The sequence below is a fragment of the Emys orbicularis genome, chromosome 2 (assembly GCF_028017835.1).
Source record: "Emys orbicularis isolate rEmyOrb1 chromosome 2, rEmyOrb1.hap1, whole genome shotgun sequence".
NCBI lineage: Eukaryota > Metazoa > Chordata > Testudines > Emydidae > Emys > Emys orbicularis.
This window is the reverse complement of record NC_088684.1, coordinates 109,041,981-109,065,935: the sequence shown is the minus strand read 5'-3', so window position 1 is coordinate 109,065,935 and position 23,955 is coordinate 109,041,981. Positions and strand designations below refer to the sequence as shown.

The window sequence follows — 23,955 nt, the reverse complement described above, 5'->3', positions numbered from 1 at the left end:
CAGTTCATCAGGTCACTGGGTGCTTTGGAACTCATATCTTCCACTGTTTTGGTTGCTGAACATGCACGTCAAGTCAACATGCTAAAAATCCATGTGGAATTTGGAATTGCTGAAAAACTGGAAGTAGAGAGAGGACAGAATAATAGAGCAGATCATCTGAGATAAAACAGCAAGACTAGGCAATCCCTTAGGCACAAGGCTTTTTTTCTTTTTCCGTGGCTCTCTGAAACCTGGCAAACATAGATATTAGCTATTGCCTTCATTTGGTGTCATATTATACCCCCTTAAGCCCTCTTTCTCCTTCATGGTGACTACTGTTGTGCCAATCCTTCGTCTGTTCAGGATGACAGAAAGCATCCAAGTCCACTGTCTGACAGCTGAACAGATCAATTTGGGGGCGCACCATGAAGAGAGCAAAAGAGAGTATTGTAGCCAAATTGATCCTGGGCTTGGATACTCTGTATACCAGCTAACTGCTTAATTAACACAACAATATTTAGTTTACTATTCATTATAGTCCCATACAGGTATATGTCCCAATATGGTAGATTGGTAGTCTGAAGAGCAGTTGCTTTATCTGTTACCCAGATGTCAGGCTAATCTGCGATTGTCCTGACACACACAAAAAAACCCTCATACTAGTCAAATACTTTTCACTCAACGAAATACTAAATGAGACAAGTTTTCTGTTTGGTTACAGCATCATGCTTGGAAAATGCCCTCTTCCAGCAGCCTGTGGTATTCTATCTGCTTTTTGTATTGAATTCATTTGAAAAAATAATAATAATCCCATGTACATCAGGTATATTACACAAAAAGAAGCACAAAAATTGCCATGCTAGATCAAACCCATGAGTTACCATTTTTTAATCCAAAAACCACAGAATTATGTTTAGAGCATGCTAGTATTTGTGGATTCAGATTAGACTAAATGGATTTTTAAAGACATTCGATTTTTTTCATCCCCTCCCTTCCCTGCATGGTGTCACTACAGGGCAGAGTTAAGGTTTCTGTTGAAGGAGAAACTTAAAATTATGAAGAATAATGGGTAGACAGACTATTAATCCTAAAATACATATGTCAAAATATAGCCTATGCTCAGGATTTTGGTGAGTTAACTAAATGGGAAGTTAGAAGAGGCTGTGACAGAGCAGAGTTTAAAGGTGTTTGGTTGCTGTAACTGCATTTTTACACCTTAACATATTTGGATTTTTTTTTAAGTATAACCTTAATATTGAATTTCCTGTGTTTGTAGTGCTTGGTTTTGGGATAATTGCAACATCCCTGACTGTAGTTTACTCTAAATTACTGATATGTATTCTCAACCTTAACTTCATTTTAACATACTTTTTGTCTGAGAAAGTCCTTGGTTTTGTTTTAATTAAAAAGTTAGATATATGAACTAAACTAAACAAGAAACGTAAAGGGAGTGCTACCGTATTTCTAATGATTTGAAACTATAAAGTATCAACCTTAAATCATTTTTTTAAATTGTAACTGTCATGGTCAGATTCACCAGTATACTCTGGTTACTTGCTCCCACTCTGGAGCAGCACAAAACAGCCAGAATATATCGTCCAGTTAAACTGAGTTTACTACTGCTTTTTCCCTCAGAACATGATCGAGCAGCTGGAATGTCCACCACAGTATCCCCCTCTCTCCTGTCCTTCAAATTCCCTCTGCCTCTTGTCCCTCCCTAAATTTCCCATCCACATATGCTCCAAATTCCCCCTGCCTCTTGCTCCTACCTCTGGTTATCCTGGGTCCACACACTTACATCCCACTGTCCCTGCAATCCCCGGAGCCATTATACATTTTCAGTTATGAAGAATAATAGGAAAAATGACCATTAATCTTACATTTAAAAAACAAACGTAGCACATGCACAAGACTTCAGTGAGTTTTTAACTATGAGAGGTTAGGGTTGCCAACTTTCTAATCGCACAAAACCGAACACCTCTGCCCCGCCCCTTCCCCGAGGCCCCGCTCCTTCTCCGAGGCCCCGCCCCCACTCCATCCCCCGTCCCACTGTCGCTCGCTCTCCCCCACCCTCACTTGCTTTCACTGGGCTGGGGCAGTGGATTGGAGGGATTGAGGGCTCTGGCTGGGAGTGCAGGTTCTGTGGTGGGGCCGGGGATTTGGGGTGCAGGAGGGGGCTCAGGGCTGGGGCAGAGGGTTGGAGTGCGGGAGGAGGCGTGGGGTGCAGGCTCCAGGAAGGGGTTCAGGGATGGGGCAAGGGTGCAGGCTGTGGGAGGGAGTTAAGATGCAGGAGGGGGTGCAGGGCTGGGGTAGGGGATTGGGGTGCGGGCTCCGGATGGGGGTATGAGTTCTGGGGTGGGGCCAGGGATGAGGGGTTTGGGGTGTAGGAGGGGGCTCAGGGCTGGGGCAGGGGGTTGGGGTGCAGGAGGAAGTGTGGGGTGCAAGCTCCAGGAGGGGGCTCAGGGCTGGTGCAGGGGTGCAGGCTCTGGGAGGGAGTTAGGGTGCGGGAGGGGGTACAGGGTTGGGGCAGATGGTTCGGGGCACAGGCTCCATCAGAGCAGCGCTTACCTCAGGCGGCTCCCAGGCGGCGGTGCAGCAGCACTAAGGCAGGCTCCCTGTCTGCCCTGGCTCTGTGCAGCTCCCGGAAGTGGCCAGCATGTCCCTGCAGCCCCTAGTCAGAGGGCCAGGGGGCTCTGCCCAAGCCTGCAAGCACCACCCCCGCAGCTCCCGTTGTCCGCGGTTCCCTGATCACCCCTGCGCCTAGGGGCCACAGGGACATGCCAATAGCTTCCGGGAGCTGCACAGAGTCAGGCAGGGAGCCTGCCTTAGCCCCACTGCACTGCCGACTGGACTTCTAACGTCCCGGTCAGCGTTGTTGACCGGAGCCGCCATGATCCCTTTTCAACCAGGCGTTCTGTTAGAAAACCGGACGCCTGACCATCCCTATGAGAGGTTTGAAGAGCATGTTCTGTTACTGAGATTATTAGGGGGGAAAACATCTGACACTGGGTGCTAAATTTCTTAAAAGACCCGTTAATAATTAATTCTACTTCATGAACTAATAGATTTATTTGTAAATTCTCAGAAAATTAATTCTGTACTTAAAGAGTAAGTGCTGTAATTTTGGGGAGTAAATGCTGTAATTTTAAAGAAAGAGGTTAAATCCCTGCTTTAAGTGCAAAACTCAACCTTAACTATGGAGTCACCGATGTTGCCATAATCATGAATGCATTTTAGTATTTGTGATCCCAAATTAGATCAATGTGATTTTTTTTTTAAAGACGCATTAGGGTTTTTTTACCCCCCCCCTCCCTTCCCCTTCATGGTGTCACTACAATACATGGGTCCTTGTTTAAACACTAAACTTAAACTTATTGAGAAAAAAATTAGTGTTTGTAAAAATATGGCACTGTAAGAACACAGGAAGCATAACATGCAGCTATATAGCTTTTTACTTATGTTGTGAGTTGAAAAAAATGCAGTCTGATATATGAATAAGTAATGCTGAAAATATCAAATTATACATTGTTGTCTGTCTTATCAGACAAAAACTTTAAAACCGTGTTCTCAGAAAAGCAAAGATGAATAATGAAGTTCATGTACATCAATAAATAAACCAGAATAGTGAGTCTATTTTTGACATAGTAATTCAGGAGTAGATAGGTTAGGTCAAAAACCCTAGCCACCCCTGAAATGAATTTTAGTCTGTTTCATTATAGGTGTGATCGGCAAGGCAGGAATAACACCACCTGGTGTTAGCAATGCTGATAAAAATGATTTATTGCAATGGTGTCAGAATTGGCTGTAGAAAGTTAGTTGCATTATCACTTCTGCCCTTTCAGACCTTGCAGGGAACAGTCATAGGATCATGGTAAAAGTAAGTTACAAGCTTATCAAAAACTTCTGTAATCTGACTGGGGCGGAACAGTTTTCTAACCTCTTTTCTACTAGGATGACATATAGAATAATGCAAGGTCAAAAAGGGTGGTTCATTGGTTTTGATCAAATTTCTTGTTCTGTTCTTCACAACAGCAGATTATCTTCAGGCCATAGTAACTTGGTTGTTTTGGTGATTTGGTGCATATTTGTGGCATAATATAAGTACAGAATTTGAAGGAATAAACATTCAAATCTGCATACAAATGATTAAAAATATGTCCTGGCTAGGGTTGCCAACTTTGTAACTGCAAAAAAAACAAACACCCTAGGCCTGCCCCTTCCCCAAGGCCCTGCCCCATCCCCTTCCCTGAGGCCCCACCCACCGCTCACTACATTCCTTCTCCCTCGGTGGCTCGCTCTCCCCTATCCTCACTCACTTTCACTGGGCTGGGGCAGAAGATTGGGGTGCGGGAGGGGGTGAGGGCTCTAACTGGGGGGGTGGGCTCTGGGGTGGGGCTGGGGCTCAGGGGTTTGGGGTGTAAGAAGGGGCTCCAGGCTTGGGGGTGGGGCTGAGGAATTTGGAGTGTGGGAGGGGACTGTGGATTGAGGTAGGGGTTTGGGATGTGGGAGGGGTGAGGGCTCTGGCTTGGGGTGCAGGCTGGGGGGGGTGGGGCTGAGGGATTCAGAGTGCAGGAGGGGGCTGAGGGTTGAGGCAGTGGGTTGGAATGCAAGAGGGGGTGCGGACTCTGGGGTTGGGCCGGGGATGAGGGGTTTGGGTTGCAGGAGGGGGCCCCAGGCTGGGGGTGGGGTTGAGGGATTCGGAGTGTGGGGGGGGGCTGCAGGTTGAGGCGAGGGGCTGGGGTGTAGGAGGGGTATGGGCTCTGGGCTGGGGGTGCGGTGTCTAGGGTGGGGCCAAGGATGAAGGGTTCAGGGTGTGGGAGGGGGCTCTGGGCTGGGGCGGGGGTTAGTGTGCAGGGGGGGTGAGGGGTTTGGGGTGCAGGAGGGGGCTCCGGGTTTGGGGAGGACTTAGGGCTGGGGTTGGGGCACGGGCTTACCTCGGGCGGCTCCCGGTCAGTGCAGCAGGGCTAAGGCAGGCTAGTCCCTACCTGTCCTGGCTATGTGCTGTGCACTGGAAGTGGCCAGCAGGTCTGGCTCCTAGGCGGGGGTGGGTAGGCCCACGCTGCTCTCACCCGCAGGCAAACACCCCCACCCCTCCAGCTCCCATTGGCCGCGGTTTCTGGTCAATGGGAGTGCGGAGCCAGTGCTCGGGGTGGGGGCAGTGTGCGGTGCCAAGAAGCCGGACTTGCTGGCTGCTTCTGTGGCACAGCCCAGAGCCAGGACATGTAGGGATTCGCCTGCCTTAGCCCTGCAGCACCGCCAACCGGACTTTTAATGGCCCGGTCAGCGGTGCTGACTGGAGCCGCCAGGGTCCCTTTTCAACTGGGGGTTCCAGTCAAAAACCAGACACCTGGCAACTCTAGTCCTGGCTTTAGTGGTTCCAAAGCCTTTCTGTTACTTTGTCAATTTACCATACTGTGATTTGTCTTGGAGTGTCAGCACCTGTGAGCAATTTAACTTGGAGTGGATCTCCGGCTACTCCAAACTCCCCTCTCTCAGTTGTTAGGCTGGAGTTTGGAACTGTAGAAGGTCCCTTGCAGGTCTGAGCACACAGGGTAAAACAGGAGGTGGAGCAGCAATCCTGCATCACGTCCCAATGCAGGCTACTTATTAAGGTAAGGGTATACCAATCATGAGTAGAGCTAAGAGAATAGTTATTTTGTTTTGAACCACAACTGATTTTTTTAATACAATGATCCAAATGGGAACCTGTGATGGGATTCAAAATGGGGAGTGACCTACTCTGATCATTATTATTTATTCAAAAAGCTATGTAAAATGGTTAAGGTTGAGAGTACTTATAAGGAACCGTGGGTGAAAACATCTGAAGAATGTTGCAGTTATCCCCAAACAAGCCATTGAATTAAGGTTAAATTGTAAAGAAATCCAAACATGTTTTGGTATGGAAATGCATTGCTAAGGCATCTGTAATGGGGTACTGGCCCTTTAAGGCCAGAGGCGGTAGTTGAGAGGTCAACTATCCAGTTCCATGTGTCCAGAGAACCAAATGAAGTGTCACTGGGAGAAAGTAAGTTGGTCCCAGGGAACAGTTAATGTCTGGGAGGGGGGAGGTGTGGAAAAATCCAGACAACTGTTCCTCTAAGGCTCTGAAACCAGGAGCCTTGTAAAGTAGGTGCGGCAAGTCTTCCCTCTCACCCAGCCAGCACAGGTGGGTGTTTGGAGTTACTAGACATACCTGGGGATGATTAGTTGATTATTTTCATCATAATGCAGCATTGCTGTGGTTGTGTACATATTATTTCAATGTACAGTGAATTGGGCCTAAAGGAATCTATATACTGGTTTAGATTTGTATAGATATTTCTCTCCTGAAATTTTATTAATCTGTTTCACAAATATTTTACTCTTATAGCTAGCATCCATAGTATAGTATTTATATTATAATTTACTGCTTTATTTAAAAATAAAGGCATGCTTTCAAAGAATTATCGAGTATCTTCAGTACGTTTCTTATTACTCTACCTGTTTTGTTCTATAATAATGTGATGTTTCCTGTAAAAAAGAGAGAGAATACAGGTCTCAATCCCTTCTGGTCTAAGCATTACAAAGTGTTTCACTACTGCTCAAAAATGAATATGGGGAGAAAGGAAAACCAATGAGGATGAAGTAGTTCCCTGCATCTTGACACTATTGTTTTGGATTTCTGGATGGAATCACCAGGATCTTTCCTTTAATATTAAACTTACTGTATACTGGCTACTGATGCTGTCTGTAGTCGTCATTGCAAAAATATTACACAGTTCAGGTTGCTCTGTAGTTCATGTCAGTTCTGTATGATCATTGTTGAAAACTGCTATTCTTTTTAGAAGCTACTAATTCCTTCAACTAGCATGGGATATTTTAGTGAGAAAGTTGCAATGGTAATTGCACTACTTGGTCTTTGTGTGGAACAACCCCTCCTTCCCTACCACACACATGCACACAGAGTTTTACAGTACATACATCAGGAATGCAGCAACGTTTTAATCCATTTCGCAGCAGGTGCTTGCATGTTTTTCCCAGCTAAAGAGGGCAATGGAAAATACCTCAGTTGCAGTTACCAAATAACATGAAGTTTATAGTTGGTAGTAAAAGAAAGAAGTGAAGAATTACTCCCCCTCCACCTAGATTTAAAATGGCCCTCATCACCATTGTATCTGAATGCCTCTGTATCTGTACTTTGAAAAGGCATATTGAGTTTATCTCATCGCTTCCATAAAACTTGGTCCTTTGAGTACTGTAGACTAAGGACTATAGGATTAAAATTAAATTTGTCCAGGATTCATCAGAATTTCACAGCACACCAAAACCACTGCTTCCCCAGTAGAGAGTACCACCTTTCATCATGCTTGATTGTGTCTTAGCAGTCTCATGCGCCTCCAAAATGCTAACCATTTTGTACAGCACTGAGGCAGACAGCTCCACAGGGTGAGCTGTTGCTTCCAAACTGAAGGAGAAATATTTCCTGTGTGTTCCCCAGAGGGCCATATATCCTATTCCACCACTGTGTTTATGTCTTTCTGATAGAAGATAGCATTAGGTTTGTATGCAGTACATATTTTTATTTGATGAAAACAGATTTTGAGAACTTATGGAAGGAAAAAGACTGCTCAAAATATGGATTTTTATGAGGCAGGGGAGTGTTTAATATAGTATAATTGATGTCTAGATGTTTTAATAACATAGCAGCCAATGACAGAAGATATATAAGGAGAGTACAGATTTCTTCATGTTAATGTTGTAAATGTACTCCTTGATCTCAAACAACTGCAATTCTACCTTAAACTCACATATTGAAGAGAGCTGTAAACTATACTGTTTAACAGCATTTGGGCAATGATATTGTTTAATCCTCATAAGATCAGGTCATAGGAGATGTATTATTATTCCCTACTGTGCTGATTCATCTACCACAGCTGTTACACTGCTGGGGTAACCTGAATAAATATGCATTAGTGGGATTAAACCAAAAATATGGTTTCATCTAGAGCATCAATGATGCCTTGAAGGGAGGGGGGGAGAGGATATTAGTTAAATATGTTCTAATTGCATTTTGAATTATAAAAAGGCCCACATTAAAATGAAGTTTCATATCTATTTTCTGTAATAAATGGATACTTTCAGAAGCTGCAGAAATATCTCTGAGAGCTGCCTGTTGTGTTTTTCATTTGGTTTTGGGGGAAGCTAAAAACAACCAGAATTTTAGTTTGAATAACATTGTCTGCTTTAGCTCTGCCTAACATCTGATATATATATATTAGGAAAAATATTCACACAGCCATTGAGTATCTCTGAGAATATGTAGTCACTTGAGTGCATGTTTGGGAAATATTTAAAAGCTGCAATATTTAATTACCGGTAAGTCTTTCATTTTAAAATATATGCTATCAGGAATTTGTGGTAGTCTGAAAATGTTTCTGCTTGAGTGTATAAGGGCCATTGAGCACTGATGAAATATGATTGAGACCATTAAGTATTTTGTGCATATTCTTTTCAGCTCTGGTTCTTACACCAATTTCATCACCAAAGTATCTGAGCACTTTCTAGAAGTGCCTTGAGCAATGTGAATAGCATCTGCCATGTGTGGTTTGTTCTCTCTCTCCTTTTCCGCAAGGAGAAATTGTGGTTATTTAAATATACAGGTGGACCTGATAGAGCTGCCTATTAGTATGGTTGCCCAACACTTCCCATTATAAGACCCTGTGTTTGGTGGCCTATAACTTTGCCAATCTTTAACCGTTTGGGTCAAAAATGTACATTGTGGGTTTCTCACTCATGCAGATATTTTGGGGAAGGCATGGAGGGGAGAATTTCAACTAAAACAGTTCAGCTGTTTTCCAGAACGAGGCTAGGGAAAAAACATGTTGTTTTGCCCATATTACAAAACTCTGGCAACCTTTTCTTTGAATTGCTCTAATGCCCCCATACTTTGGAGCAGGGTCTTAAAATGTAGCAGGGGAATGACATTTTTGTTAGAATTATGCCTTTTGCTGTCCCTGTGGAAATCTGCCCAAATTTGGCCAAATTATAAGGCTTTAAAATATTACAGTTTGCACATGCTCAGTAGAGACTTCTTAGATTTTAGCAGAAAAAAATCTCTGACAATTCTGTCCTCACTGAGCATGCTCAAGACCCTGGAAGTTCCTAGTCCTGACCAAACAACGCATGTGCCATCCCCAAAGAGTGACGGAGTTACAGGAGTAAAGCTGGACTTACCCTGTAATGGCTGCTGAGCAGGAGTTTTGAGAATCTCAGTGGGACCTAAATTTAGGTGCCGAAGATGGGAGCTGAGTACCTAAATCACTGTGCATCTGGGCCATGCTGCTGAGACTGTGGGGAGGAGTTGAGAACAGGTATGCTAGGTGCCTAGCACAGGCTCATAAGCACTGACACGGGGGGGGGGGGGGAGGGAATTAACCATTGACGTGAATGGAGCAGTTCACACCTCTCAGAGCTATTGTTTTAGGCTGTATTCCTCTCCTTGGAGTGTTCTGTTCTGCTGAGAACATTTCATTGAGATGCATGGGCCACTTCACACCTCTCTGAACCTCCTATAGTGCAGTTGGGTGTGTAGAGCCACTTTCCCGTACACTCTCCACTCTCCTGTCCCTTCTTGCCTCCAGCTGGTACGTGCACGCTGCACAGCCCCATGAAGGTAGCTCCTCTTGGCCTTCCCAGGGGCATTGAATGACACAGAAGAGGGTGGAGCCAGGACAGGGACACCCAAAGCAGCGGGGATGCACGTGTAGAGGGCTCGGAGCAGCAGGGCTGTGTGGAGTCCTGTGTGGAAGGGGACTAAGAACAATAGATGTTATGGCAGGAGCATTGGAAGAGCTGGAGCAGTGGTAAGGGAGTCTGAGCAGTTGGGGTATGGAATATGAGGATCGGAGCAGTGAGGGGGAGTGTTGGAATAGTGCAAGAAAGAGCTATGCAGTGGACGATGTTGGAGTGGCTTCAGCTTTGCCCCCTAAAATCCCCACATCAATCAATCAATGAGGGGTACTTATATGGCGCCTATCACTGTAGTAGCTGAGTGCCTCACAATCTGTAATTTATTTATTCTCAAAGCACCCCTGTGAGGTAGGGAAATAACAATTATTCCTATTTTTACAGATGGGGAAACTGAGACACAGAGAGGCAGTCTTGCACAAGTGACTTGCCTAAGGTCACACAAAAAATCTGTTGCGGAGCAGGGGATTGCTCCCAAGTATCTCAAGTTCCAGTTCCTAACCACTGGACCATTTGTCCTTTCATGTCCCCCCTATATCTGTTCCCCTCCCTTCAGAAAATGCCCTCACTGACTCAGTGCATGTCCCTGCATTGTTCCTACATTCTCTCCCCAGATCCTCAGCCTGTGGATCTCATTCTGATGCCTGCCTCTCCATGGAAAGGACAGGTGGGAAGGGAGAATCAGGCTGTGCAGTACAGGCAAAGAGACTGGAAACAAGGAGATGATGCAGAGTCAACAAAGGAACTAACATGCAGCCAGTGCATTCTGTGGCCAGGGTAATCATTGCCAAAGTGTCAGAGGCAGTGGAGTGGGAGAGCTGAGCTCTAATAAATAGGCCTGTGGAGAAATTATTTAAAAAAAAAAACCAAGGAAATTAATTGCCCCAAAACTTTGATAATGCAGAGTTAAGGTTGCCCCGTGGCCTTTTAGAATGTGAAGAATGGCTAAACTTAAACTTCGAAAATCAGGAAACAAAGAGTTATTGTGACACAAATGTAAATCTCTGAAAAACAGAAAATGCAGAATTAAGTTATATATTATCCCGTCTGGAGTGGAGGGGCTGGTTTGAAGGGGGAAGAGGGGTCCAGGGACATGGTTTGGGAGGCATACCTTAACTCTTTATTCCTTGTTTTTCAGAAGTTTGAGTTTTGCTGAACTCCATGTTCTGGAAGGGCATGGGATTCCATTGAGCAACCATAACTCTGCATGAATTAAGTTTTTTGTCAGTGGATCAAGAGCTATCACTGCAGGATAGCACACACCAGGCTTCTGTAGGCCAAGCACATTTCACACACCAGGATCTTGTTTCATTCCTCCATCCCTCTGACCCCCAAACCTTTGTGTGCCATCTTCCCTTGCCCCTCTCTTTTAGTGACTGTGCAGCTCCCTCCACCCTCTTTGTAATAACCATTTTGTTTTCCTTAGAGGAAAAAAAAATGGTCTACTTTTGTGAGTGAAGAAAGAAACTTACATATCCTCTAATGAAAGAGTGCTAGATGGCATGCATACAGGGTGTAAGAGAGGGCATCCATGCTTTGCCTAACTGAGGGACACATGGCAGTTTGCCAGGAGTCAAAGGGCTGCAGATGGCTTTTCTGTCATATAATGTTGTTGGTTTTCTTAAAGCAATTACAATAACACTGCTCTACAGCCAAAATGCTTCTGAAATAAATGTAGTCAAACTTTACTAATTCTGGGTCACTGAGAACGAAAATGATGCTTAAAATTGTTGATTGGCTCTAGTTTTCAAGATATGCTATTGGGTCAGTATATACGACCCTTGACTTGGGAATGGCGGAGGATAAGTGAGTTATAATGGGAAGGGATCTCAATTTAAACCAGAAATGACTAAAATACATCTTTGACTGGATCTATGAATAAATCTATGACTGGGTTTGGACAGTACTTGCTTTTTAGGCAAAACAATGAATGATGCAATCTGAAGCTGGTATTGCGTCATACATGATATGAATTGCATCATGTTATTCCTAGAAGTCATGGATGATGCAATCATAACGAAGCTTACGTCACTCTGCTGAACAAATTGCCCTATCAGCTCTAGAAATCATACAGTGTCGTGCTCTCTTATTTGTCAGTGTTTGATTTTGCAAAGGGACACATTTCTGTTTAGCCAAAGTGAGCAGAGATGCCTCGTACTTGTGTGAACAGTGCAGATAACTTCTGCTATGTTTGTGGTGAAGTGACTTTTGCATCACAAAAGCGCAGTATAACCACTATGGTTAAGAAAGCCTATCACCTTTATTTTGGCTGCAAAATTGGAGATCAGGACAAGAGGTGGGCCCCACACATATGCTGCAACACTTGTGCAACAAATCTTCGCCAGTGGTTGAACAGGAAAAGGAAATCTATGCCTTTTGCAGTGCCAATGATTTGGAGAGAGCCGAGCCAACAGATCATACCAGCAATTGTTACTTCTGCATGGTGCCTCCAGTTGGGAAAGGTGTGTCAAAGAAGAAAAAGTGGACTGTGCATTATCCAAACATTCCATCAGCTATACACCCAGTACCCCACGGAGAAGGACTGCCGGTTCCTGATGCACCAGAATCATTCTCACTTGAGGAAGAGGATGAAACTTCTGGTCCTGAACCATCAATGTCACAGGACCCACATTTTCTCCCATCCTCCTCCTCTGAACCACACCTCATAACACAAGGTGAACTGAATGACCTTGTCAGGGATTTGGAACTACCCAAGAGTAAGGCAGAGCTGTTGGGCTCCAGACTACAGCAGTGGAATCTCCTGGCAGGTGATGTTAGGGTTTCCATGTTCCGTGACCGTCAAAAGGATCTTGTCCCATTCTTCTTCATGGAAGGTGATCTTGTAGCCTGCAACAACATCGATGGTGTGATGACTGCCCTCGACATCGTTCACGATCCAGATGAGTGGAGACTGTTCATTGATTCATCCAAGACGAGTCTTAAAGCTGTTTTACTGCATAATGGCAATGTTTTGCCATCAATTCCAGTTGGTCATGCAGTCCATATGAAGGAAACCTATGACAACATGAAACAACTTTTGAGGTGCATAAACTATGACCAACATCAGTGGCAGCTTTGTGGCGATTTGAAGGTTGTTGCTCTCTTGCTTGGTCTGCAGACTGGATACACAAAGTACTGCTGTTTTCTCTGCGAATGGGATAGTCATGCAAGAGATTCCCACTACGTCAAGAAAGATTGGCCACTCCGACAGTCATTGGAGCCTGGGAGGAAAAGTGTTCAGCATCCACCACTTGTTGAATCAAGGAAGATTTTGTTACCACCCTTAAACATCAAGCTGGGTCTGATGAAGAACTTTGTCAAGGCCATTAACAAAACACAAGCAGCTTTCAAGTACCTCCGTGGAAAATTTCCAAGGTTAAGTGAAGCTAAGATAAAGGAAGGTGTCTTTGTTGGTCCTCAGATTTGTGAACTTCTTCGAGATGATGCATTTGACCATGCACTGTGTGGCAAGGAAAAGACGGCATGGAAAGCCTTCCAGTTAGTGGCAAAAAAATTTCTCGGAAACAACAAGGCAGACAACTACAGGTTGTTGGTGGAAAACCTCCTCAAGACATACAAAAGCCTTGGTTGCAACATGTCACTAAAGATACATTTTTTGCACTCTCATCTAGATTTTTTTCCACCGAACTGCGGAGCAGTGAGCAACGAGCACGGCGAGCAATTTCACCAGGACATTGCAACAATGGAGAAACGCTATCAGGGCAAAGGGAGCCCATCAATGCTTGCAGACTATTGCTGGACAGTGACAAGAGATGCTTCATTTAATGAATACAAGAGACAAGCCAAGAAGCACCGAGTAGACACTGAATAGGACTAAACTATGTACAGAATAGTTTTTTGCCTTTTGTTTCATAATAAATTTTATTTATATAACCCTTTTGCTGATTTTTAAAGTGTTACATAAACAGGACAGGTGAAATATTATCATGTAAAGCAACCATATACACATGAAAAGACCTAGGTTTACAATTTATGATTAAAACTCTATTATCTACACAATATACATAGACATAAAATGTAAAAACTTAAATATCTTAGAAACAGTAGCCAATCAGTTGTTTTAACTGTCATATTTGAATTCAGCACATCAAAATACATAATAAATAGCACATTTTATCTCTGAAGCAGACGACTTCTCAAAAATTGTAGACCAGTGTAATATAATAAAAAGCACATCATGAGCATTAGAAAAGACGGGGTAAGAAGAGAGGAGGGAAGGGCTGTCACGAATACAGGCAAATAAGAATTATATCTTCTCCAGATATTTCTATGAAATCTGATAGAAGTTTCCAAGTTTGACTAATCTTTTGTTTGTTTGTTTACTTTTTGCATACTTATGTATTAAGATTTTATTAAGGAACTTAGTAAATTATAATGTAGCTACAGTTTTCCAATTTATCATATTTCTCTGAATAACTAACAGGGAAGACATTTGGAATGCCTGACAATCCAGACTGGTGGATCTGATGAGTTGAAATACTTGAGATAGCCAAGGTTTTTATTTAATAATTTGGAAAAAAAAAAACTTGGTATACCTGATGCTAAAGATCTCATGCGAAGGAGATCTTATTTTGGCGAAGACACACTGTATTGCTATACAGCTGGAAGAAGAAACTACAACTAGAAAAAATTATCTTAGAGATCACTAATCTTAGTGATAGAGAAACCGATTAGCTCATTAGCAGTCTCAGAGGAACAACTCTTCTTATTAGCAAAAAGAACGAGGAATACTTGTGGCACCTTAGAGACTAACAAATTTATTTGGGTATAAGCTTTCATGGGCAAAAAACACTTCATCAGATGCATGGAGTGGAAAATACAGTAGGAAGATATATGTGTGTATATATATATATATATATACAGAGAACATGAAAAGATGGGGCTTGCCATACCAATCCCTCAGACAGAGACAAACACCTACAAGATCTCTATCAATCATTCTTAAAACTACAATACCCACCTGCTGAAGTGAAGAAACAGATTGACATAGCCAGAAGAGTACCCAGAAATCACCTACTACAAGACAGGCCCAACAAAGAAAATAACAGAACGCCACTAGCCGTCACCTTCAGCCCCCAACTAAAACCTCTCCAGCGCATCATCAAGGATCTACAACCTATCCTGAAGGACGATCCCTCACTCTCACAGACCTTGGGAGACAGGCCAGTCCTCGCTTACAGACAGCCCCCCAACCTGAAGCAAATACTTACCAGCAACCACACAACAAAAACACTAACCCAGGAACCTATCCTTGCAACAAAGCCCGTTGCCAGCTCTGTCCACATATCTATTCAAGGGACACCATCATAGGACCTAATCACATCAGCCGCACCGTCAGGGGCTCGTTCACCTGCACATCTACCAATGTGATATATGCCATCATGTGCCAGCAATGCCCCTCTGCCATGTACATTGGCCAAACCGGACAGTCTCTACGCAGAAGAATAAATGGACACAAATCAGAAGTCAAGAATTATAACATTCAAAAACCAGTCAGAGAACACTTCAACCTCCCTGGACACTCAATTAAAGACCTAAAAGTCACAATTCTTCAAGAAAAAAACTGGAATTAATTTGCAAACTGGACATCATTACACAGACTAAAAACTATTTCCCCATGCTAATTTCCCCTTCTATTGTTACTCACACCTTCTTGTCAACTGTTTGAAATGGGCCATCCTGATTATCACTAGAAAAGTATGGTATGGCAACCCCCATCTTTTCATGTTCTCTGTGTATATATATCTTCCTACTGTATTTTCCACTCCATGCATCTGATGAAGTGGTTTTTTGCCCACGAAAGCTTATGCCCACATAAATTTGTTAGTCTCTAAGGTGCCACAAGTACTCCTCATTCTTTTTGCTGATACAGACTACCACTCTGAAACCTGTCTTCTTATTAGGTATTACTTATGCTAATCAGTATCAGCTATACAGATGCCCCACTTTTATTCTGAAAACCATCATTTACCATGCTTGTTTTAAGAGGGAGAGCTTATTATTCACTTGACTCTTTAGTGCTGGTAACTAAAACAGAATTACTGACCTCACAGAAAAAGAATGATTCGTTTGATAACTTTAGTGACCCTAATTATCATAGCTGCAGGTACCTTCATAAGTTTGTATTGGCCTGGCAACTAGAATTACCACATGCAATATGAAGCCATTGTATTTGCACTTTTAAATGAAAATAAAAGTGGTGCCAAGATGGGAAATAATTAGGGATTTTCCTGTTGCATCATCAAAGATAACCTAAATTGCCTACTACATTCCAGTTGCTTAAAATAAACATTGCAGTCATGCAGCCACCTGTTTAGAGTCCAAAGTGTATAAACATTAATATATCCATCTAATTAGATGGTGAACTTGTCTGACTTAAATGCAGTCTACAGGTCAAAATACAACCTAAGAGTTCAAGAACGTAGCATGTAGATGCCCCTGGTTTACTTAAGTTTAGAGTACACAACGATCCATCTTTTTCTAAGCAGCGAGCTTGCTCCTTTGGTCAAAACGGAACTTTGCATAATGGGATTTGTAGCCTCTGTGATTTTTTATATTAATACATTTTTATATTAAATATAAAGGCAACTGCAATCAGCACCATTTTGTCAAGTTAGATGCAGCTGAAAGGTTGTATTTAATTTTCCCTACAGATGGTCTGATTAATTTCCATTAAACTTAGTGGAAAGTCTTTCATTGATTTCAGTTGAAGTTGGATTCAGCCCATAGTGACTGTTTTCTTCCCATCTCTCTCTGCACCATATCTTCAGTTACAGAAGATTTTGTTAGGGGCATTAAATATCATAGCATCTGTTAATTGTCCACATTCAAGGTTACAGCAGTGTTAACACCAAAAGAATAATAAAAATAATAAATGAGGCTACTTTAAACTGCCATTAAACGTATTCTACTGTAAAACTAGACTATGAATAAATGCTTGAATTATAAGTAAATCTTTCCAGGTTTGGGGCCTAATTTTCAATACTATTTGTTCCAAAACATTATAGATGATTTCTTGTAAATAACTTAAAATGCATCTCAGATATTCACAGATTCCAATGATATTACAGATGTATATACACGTGCCTTATTTTTTTAAGTTAACACCTTTAAAATTATTGTTGAAGAATAAGTTAGCTCTTTCTTGTGATATTAAATATCCTTACCATGCATAATCTATACTCCACACCTGCAATTCCACTAACAAGTCTGCAGATCATGCATGTCTATGCTTGTATAAAGCATTTTAAAATCTGCCATTCCTTTCTTTTGTCCTTTAATTTTTCTAATACATTTCTTTATTATTATTATTATTATGCAGAAAAAGCAAAGAACAAAGGATCTATCCCAACTATTTCATTCATACAATCCTTATGATCATAAGGTAAGAAAAAATACACTGGCAGTATTTTTTGTGTAGAACAATTTCAAACATTTAAGATAACTAACTTGTCTGATCAGCATAAAGGTGAAAGGGAATGATGAAGATCTTGAAGTGTCTCTAAGGTATCTTAATTTTCTTTTAATTGTAATATGTTAAACGTATAGTGATATATTTGTTCATGCCTAAGCCTGAAACTAAATTTCTGGATTTGGTATTTGTGAAACATACAGCTCTCACTAACCTTCCAGAAATATTATATATATATGGATGGATTTACAGTGAATCTTATAAAAATCAACACTTGTTGTATTTGATACATTTTTTTTAAGCTTGTTCCTCTTGAGTACATTGGTTAGCTTGTTATGCCCATTAAGCCTTGAAATATGTGACACTAATGGATTACCTGTTGATTCTGGAGGTATGATTGGAGGAGGTTGCTTTGTTAATAGAAAGCCTGCTGGACATTCTGAGGAAGAAAATACACCTAATAATTCATGAGTTTGTTCCTTTAAGCATTTGTCAGCAATATGTGATCTACTTTTGTGGTGTTGCTGTTTTGTGAAGCGCTAAGTATTTGTGCAATTTGGAAAATATTGGAATTTTTAAGAAGTAATAGTGAGACGTCTGTCTTGTCATTCCTGCTAGTAAGTTATGACCCTGTGTGGAGCAAATAAATGTGTGTTGGAAATAGAGCACTCTTTCTTGAATAACTTCATGCAGTTTGTTACTATATTTCCATACCAACCAATTATCTCGAGCATTGACAAATTTTCAAAAGCATTAACAGTGATATATAATTATTAACATTATTTTCAAGTTACATCCTTCACTTTGAAATGTCTTTTTTGTAGACAGACTTCTATCATTTGTATAGTGCAGCTGTTAAGGGCTGGTGGAAATTGACAAATGTTATGAGTAAAAGAAATTAGTGACAGGATTTCTGATGGGAGTATTGCATTTTAAAGCTGGAGCAGTTTAAGGTAAATGTAATAATAGGTCCATTAAGATCTAATAAAGAGAAGCAACTGAAGAGCCAAAAGCTTTGATACTCTTCTTCTTGTCTAAATTCTCCTGTGCTAAACACTTTTTTTAATTCATCTCACAAGGAAATTCCATTATTCTTTTATTAGCACTCTTAATGGAGCTTGGCCATTTGTAACTCCTGCTGCCTTCCTGTTCATATCCTTTGTGGCATTATATCAAAGTATCCTCAAATGATTTTGGCTTCAGTTGTGAAGACTTATACACTCCTTTACAAATTAGTCATGAAGCGATGTGGAACTGAATATAAATGCTTAGATATATTTCCTTTTGATCTTTGTTTTAGGACCTTTAATAAATTATTAAAAGTAACAGAATTGCTTGATGAGTGATTTTTAAAGCTAACAAGGTTTACTCTTTTGGCACTTTCATTCTTGCTCCATTTATGCATGTGTGTGCCTGAAAGAGTAAAAGGAACAAGAAAAGAAATGGAAGTGTAAGGGGAGACTCTTCCCTCCCCATTTTTTAAAAATTCTGCCTATGAAGGTTTTCTTCAGTGCAATTCTCTCCCCGTTGGCAATGGGCCTAGAGAACCAGCTGCAAGTGTTCTGGCTGCATGCACTTAGTTTCCAATTTAACCCTTCATTCTAATATTCACAACCGATAACATTCCTAGTTTTTAATTTTAATCACATGAATCCAAATTGTATGGATAGTTCAGATAAATCAATCATAGTTCAAAGCCAGAAGGGATCATCTAGTCTGACCTCTTATATCACAGGCCAGCAACACCATCCAGAACCAACACGCTACACCCAACAACCAACTGCAATGTGATTCAAAACTCTACTTTGTAAATGAAGATTTCAATTTTACAAACACTAATTGCTGCACTTAAACTAGGGTTGGATGAAATGTGAATTATGAAAAGTATATTTTTAAACATTACCATATTTAAATTATATTATGTGACACTAATGTACAGTTTTCAAGTGAAAAATTAAATTTCTAAAATGCATCATTTGGTAAAAAAAAAAAAAATCAAATAATTTTATGTGGAGGACTCCCCAAATACTTTGCTTATTAAAAGGCCACTGTGAATGAGCCTATTATTGACATGCGCTTAACCTTTTCCAGAATTTACAATTTTACATAGCTTTTCTAGAAACAGATTTCACCAAATTCTCTTTTTTAAGGGTTTATATAGTCCTCTGTGGAGAAATACAGAGATCCATTTCTGGGCAATTTATTCCTATTTCTGAAATACTTGCCTTTGTGCCTGTGTTTATATAGAGCATGGGTCTTAAAGATTTAAAATCCAGCATTCTTGGTGGCTGAACACTGACTGTTATGTCATCTTTTTGTTTTAGGTGCATTATCTTGTTACAGCACTACTATTTCTGCAATAGGATATATAGAAATAGATAGATAGATAGATATTCTCCTGAGACCGTCATAAACATGAGATGTGTTTCTCAGAAGGCTATCACAGTAAGCAAAGCTTTAAATAAATTAAACTTAAAAATTAAGGATTTTTCTTAGTTCTTCAGCTACACCATTCTCACTTAAAATATTTTATTGAATTTAAAAGCATGTGTTGACAAAAAAGAATGCCATTTAAGCCTTTACACTCTGCATTTTAGTGATTCAGTGTTGTACTGAGAAAAATCTTTGACTCTCCCATCTGTAGAGAATGCTTAGCTTTTCTAATATTTTTCTCCCAAATCATACTTGTCCTTTAAAACCACTAACCTTGTTGTTAAAAGATGTTAAAGCAGTTGTGATAATAGTTTGATGGGTCAAAACTACTTAAATTTGGCAAGCTTTATATGTTCTTCAGAGCCCAATACGCACAATGTGTCCAGATTCAGCACTACAGAACCTGGCCTAGTCCGTGTCCCTTTTTGTTGTTGCAGGGTAAGCCCAAGTTTCGTATGGTCACACTAGCAGTGATTAGGGTGACCAGATGTCCCGATTTTATAGGGACAGTCCCGATTTTGGGGTCTTTTTCTTATGTAGGCTCCTATTATTCCCCACCCCCTGTCCCGATTTTTCACACTTGCTGTCTGGTCACCCTAGCAGTGATTATCCCCTCACTAGAAAAAGGTATGTGGTTTATGGCTCCTAATATGCAGGGTGCCTATTTTCACATAGACATTCATCCAGCCCACAGACATTTCCTGAGGGTTACAGTCGGCTCGCAACATTTCCAATACCGAGTTCTTCCCTTTGGAGTTGCCACTCCTCCCAGTTTTCACCAAGGTTTTCTCCATTGTGGCAGCCCACATGAGGCATTATGGCGTCCTCATGTTCCCATATCTTGACAACTGGCTCCGGGCGGCAGAGTCCAGACATGAGGCCCAAGTTTCAAGCTCCATGTTGCTCAGCTTCCTTTCTTCCTTCGGAGTCAGTATCAATGCCAAAAAATCAACTTTAAACCCCACACAATGCCTAGACTTTATAGGGGCTACCATCAACTCCATCATGGCATGAGCCTACCTACGACGAGACAGGTTCCAGAGTCTGCAAGAACTCATAACTCGCGTAGTCAGCAATCCTTTGGTCATGGCCAGGATTTGTCTATCCCTCCGGGGCCACATGGCCTTGTGCACATACATCACCACCTTTGCTCGACTTCACCTTAGCTGCCTCCAGATGTGGCTCCAGACAGTTTACTCGCCCAATCATCACACCATGGACCTCAAGCTAACAGTTCCCCCCAAGGTAATCTCATCCCTCCAATGGTGGAGGGACCCAGGTCAGATCTGCATAGGGATTCCCTTCCTACCCCTCTCCCCGAACAAGACTATTATCACCAATGCCTCCCTCCTAGGATGGGGAGCGCACGTGGCCGAATACATGCCAGAGGGAACATGGACTCCTTGGAGCTCCGAGCAGTAAGGAAGGCATGCCAAGCCTTTCTCCCACTCATCTGTTCTCATCATATTCTCATCATGTCAGAAAATACCATGACTGTGCTACATCAACAGATGTGACGAGACTATGCTCAGAAGCAGTCACCCTTTGGAACTGGTGCATCCCCTACCAGATTATGTTATTTGCCCCTTATCTTCCAGAGACACAGAATGTTATTGCAGACTCGGTCAGCAGATAGTTCGTGATAGACCACAAGTGGGAACTCCATGACACCATTCTACAGGACACCTTCAGCAAATGGGGAACTCTGACCAGAGACGTCTTTGCCTCCCCATTCAACAGAAAATGCACCTGGGACACCACTCTCAGGGCGATGCTCTTATCCTCCCCTGATCGGACCAACTCAGTTACGCCTTTCCTCCTCTCCTGCTCCTACCACGAGTGCTTCACAAGATCAGATGAGACAAAGCGACAGTCATCCTGATCACCCCCTACTAGCCCAGACAATTTTGGTTTCGCAACCTCCTTTGTACGTATGTCTGTCCCCCAATCCCTATTCCTACTTTCCTTGATCTCCTCACACAACACAACAACAACATCATCCATCCCAATCCACAGGTGCTTCACCTCAGAGCCTTGTATTTGGATGGGCATCTTCTCTAGAACGGGCATGTTCATCAGACATGCAGAACATCCTCTCCAGCAGCAGAAAGGACTCCACTAGGCGCTATTTCCGAGCCAAGTGGAAATGCTTGGGCAAAACACAATGGACTTTCCCTAGAAGCAGTGGGGATTCCCCTCTTCCTGGATTACCTCCTGTCCTTAAAGGCATCAGGTCTTGCCCTCAGCTCTCTCAAGGTCCACCTAGTGGCAATTAGCGCCTTTCACCCCCTGGTGGAAGGACACTCCATCTTTACCTATTCGTTGGTTGCTAGGTTTTGGAAGAGCCTCATCAGAACCTTCCCAGCTGTACAACCCATTGCTCCCCAACGGGATTTCAACCTGGTTCTATCTGTACTAATCAAACCATCCTTCATACCGTTGGCATCATGTTCTATGGCGCTCCTTTCCATGAAGCTTGCTTTCCTTGTTTCTGTCACATTGGCGAGAAGGGTTGATGAGCTCAGGGCCATGACATCAGAACCTCCTTTCATGACTTTATGTAAAAATAAAGTATTCATGAGCCTGCATCCCAAATTTTTGTCAAAGGTCATCTCCCAGTTTCATGTTAATCAATCTATTCACTGACCTGCTTTCTTCCCGAATCCACACGCCTCAGAAGAGGAACAACAACTCCATTCTCTCTATGACCATCAGGCCTGGGCCTTCTGCCTGTGGAGGACAAAACTGATCAGGAGATTCCCCCAGACTGTTTGTCGCAATAGCTGAACTGGTTAAAGGACAGGCAATTTCCACACCACATATCTCTAAGTGGATTTCTGGGTGCATTACCCTCTGCTATCAATTATCTGGCCTCCCACCACCTGTAGGCCACAGGGGTGCTGGTACATTCAACGAGACCCCAGCCTTCAACCATGGCCTCACTCTGTGATGTACCACTTCAGGATATTTGTAGAGTGGCCATGTGGAGTTAAGTACATTGCACTTTAATGCATGACTCGGCAACAGATGCCTCCTTGGGCACGGCTGTCCACCGCTAATCTCTCCCATCTGCATCCTCACACTCTTCTCCAGCTTAGGTACTGCTTGTTAGTCACCTTCAGTGGAATATAATAGGGACCATCACTCAAAGAAGAAGAAAAGGATGTTACTTACCTGTAACTGAAGGTTCCTTGAGATGTGTGGTCCCTATTGGTATTCTACTACTTGCCCTCCTTCCCCTCTGCTGCAGATCTGTTGGATTTGCAGTGGAGAAGGAACTGGAGGTGTGGTCAGTCTGCCCACCCTTTATCACCTTGGACGAAACCAGGATGCATGGACCAAAGGACACTACTTTCAAATTCTCTGTCTCCAGGCGCATGGTGTGCATGCATGAACCCCTCACTGGAATACAGATGGGGCCACATATCTTTAAGAACCTCCTGTTATGGGTAAGTAACCTCCTCTTACACACACATGCTGTAGCACAGGGTATCTATCTAATCTATCTCACCTAATCATGTCTCTAATAATGCTCTGTTGACCAGTTAGATAGGCATATAACCAAGCCATTTTAACTCACATGATCCTTTCTCATTAGTTTGTTTAGCTATCTATGGGCCTGATACGGAACTTCTTGAAATCAATGAGAAAACTTCCCTTGATGTCAGTGGACTCTGGATCAGTTCCTATGGCTGGGATACTGCAAACACTTAATGCCTCATATAATAGTGATAACAGTTATAATAAAATGATGTGTATTGCTATGCTGGAAGGTGTAAATGGCTATTATCAACACAGACCTAGTAGAAGTCCATGGGTGTACTAAGCACCCTTCATTTGGACTAAATGGAGGGACCAGTTAAGACCCTTTTTGTTTTGTGATAGCTGAAACAATAGAATCGACCACCCAAAGCATGGCCCATCATGGTAAGGCCTGAATAGAAGCTAAGCCATGTGGCCTTGTGGGTTTCCCCTGAGACTGATTTCACATGCAGGGGCTGGGGCATTGATTGGTAGTAATGATATGCGTCTGTGCATTAGTGAGAAGCAGAAAGCCAGCAGACGGTGAGAGAAGTTGTACTGTGTATGGCCCTAGGAAGGAGTCAAGAGAGAGGAAGCCAAATAAACTGCCTCCTGTTGTTCGTTTCTGCTGTGTTCAGGGAAACAGGATTTTTGTACTTCTTTATACATAAACAGGATTGCACCAAAGAAACACCTGACTCCATCATCAGTTTCTCCTCCTAACAGAAACAACCCAGCAAGGCCCCAAATACTGGCTCACCACTGAGGCTGCAAGGGGTGACACTGTCCTACTATGTTAATTACTTTTAAAAATGTGTGGTTCAAAAATCTGTAATTTTGATTTGTCTACTCTTTAGTATTAC

At 42.3% G+C, this 23,955-nt stretch overlaps 1 protein-coding gene across 1 annotated transcript in view; it reads left to right on the top strand.

Annotated features, from left to right (window-relative positions):
• Positions 1 to 23,955, top strand: part of CDKAL1 (CDK5 regulatory subunit associated protein 1 like 1) — a 645,112-nt gene that overhangs the window by 484,239 nt on the left and 136,918 nt on the right. Inside the window, exon 13 of the mRNA XM_065398726.1 lies at positions 17,048 to 17,110. Within this exon, the coding sequence (XP_065254798.1) occupies positions 17,048 to 17,110 (63 nt within the window). The remainder of the gene's footprint in view (positions 1 to 17,047; positions 17,111 to 23,955) is intronic.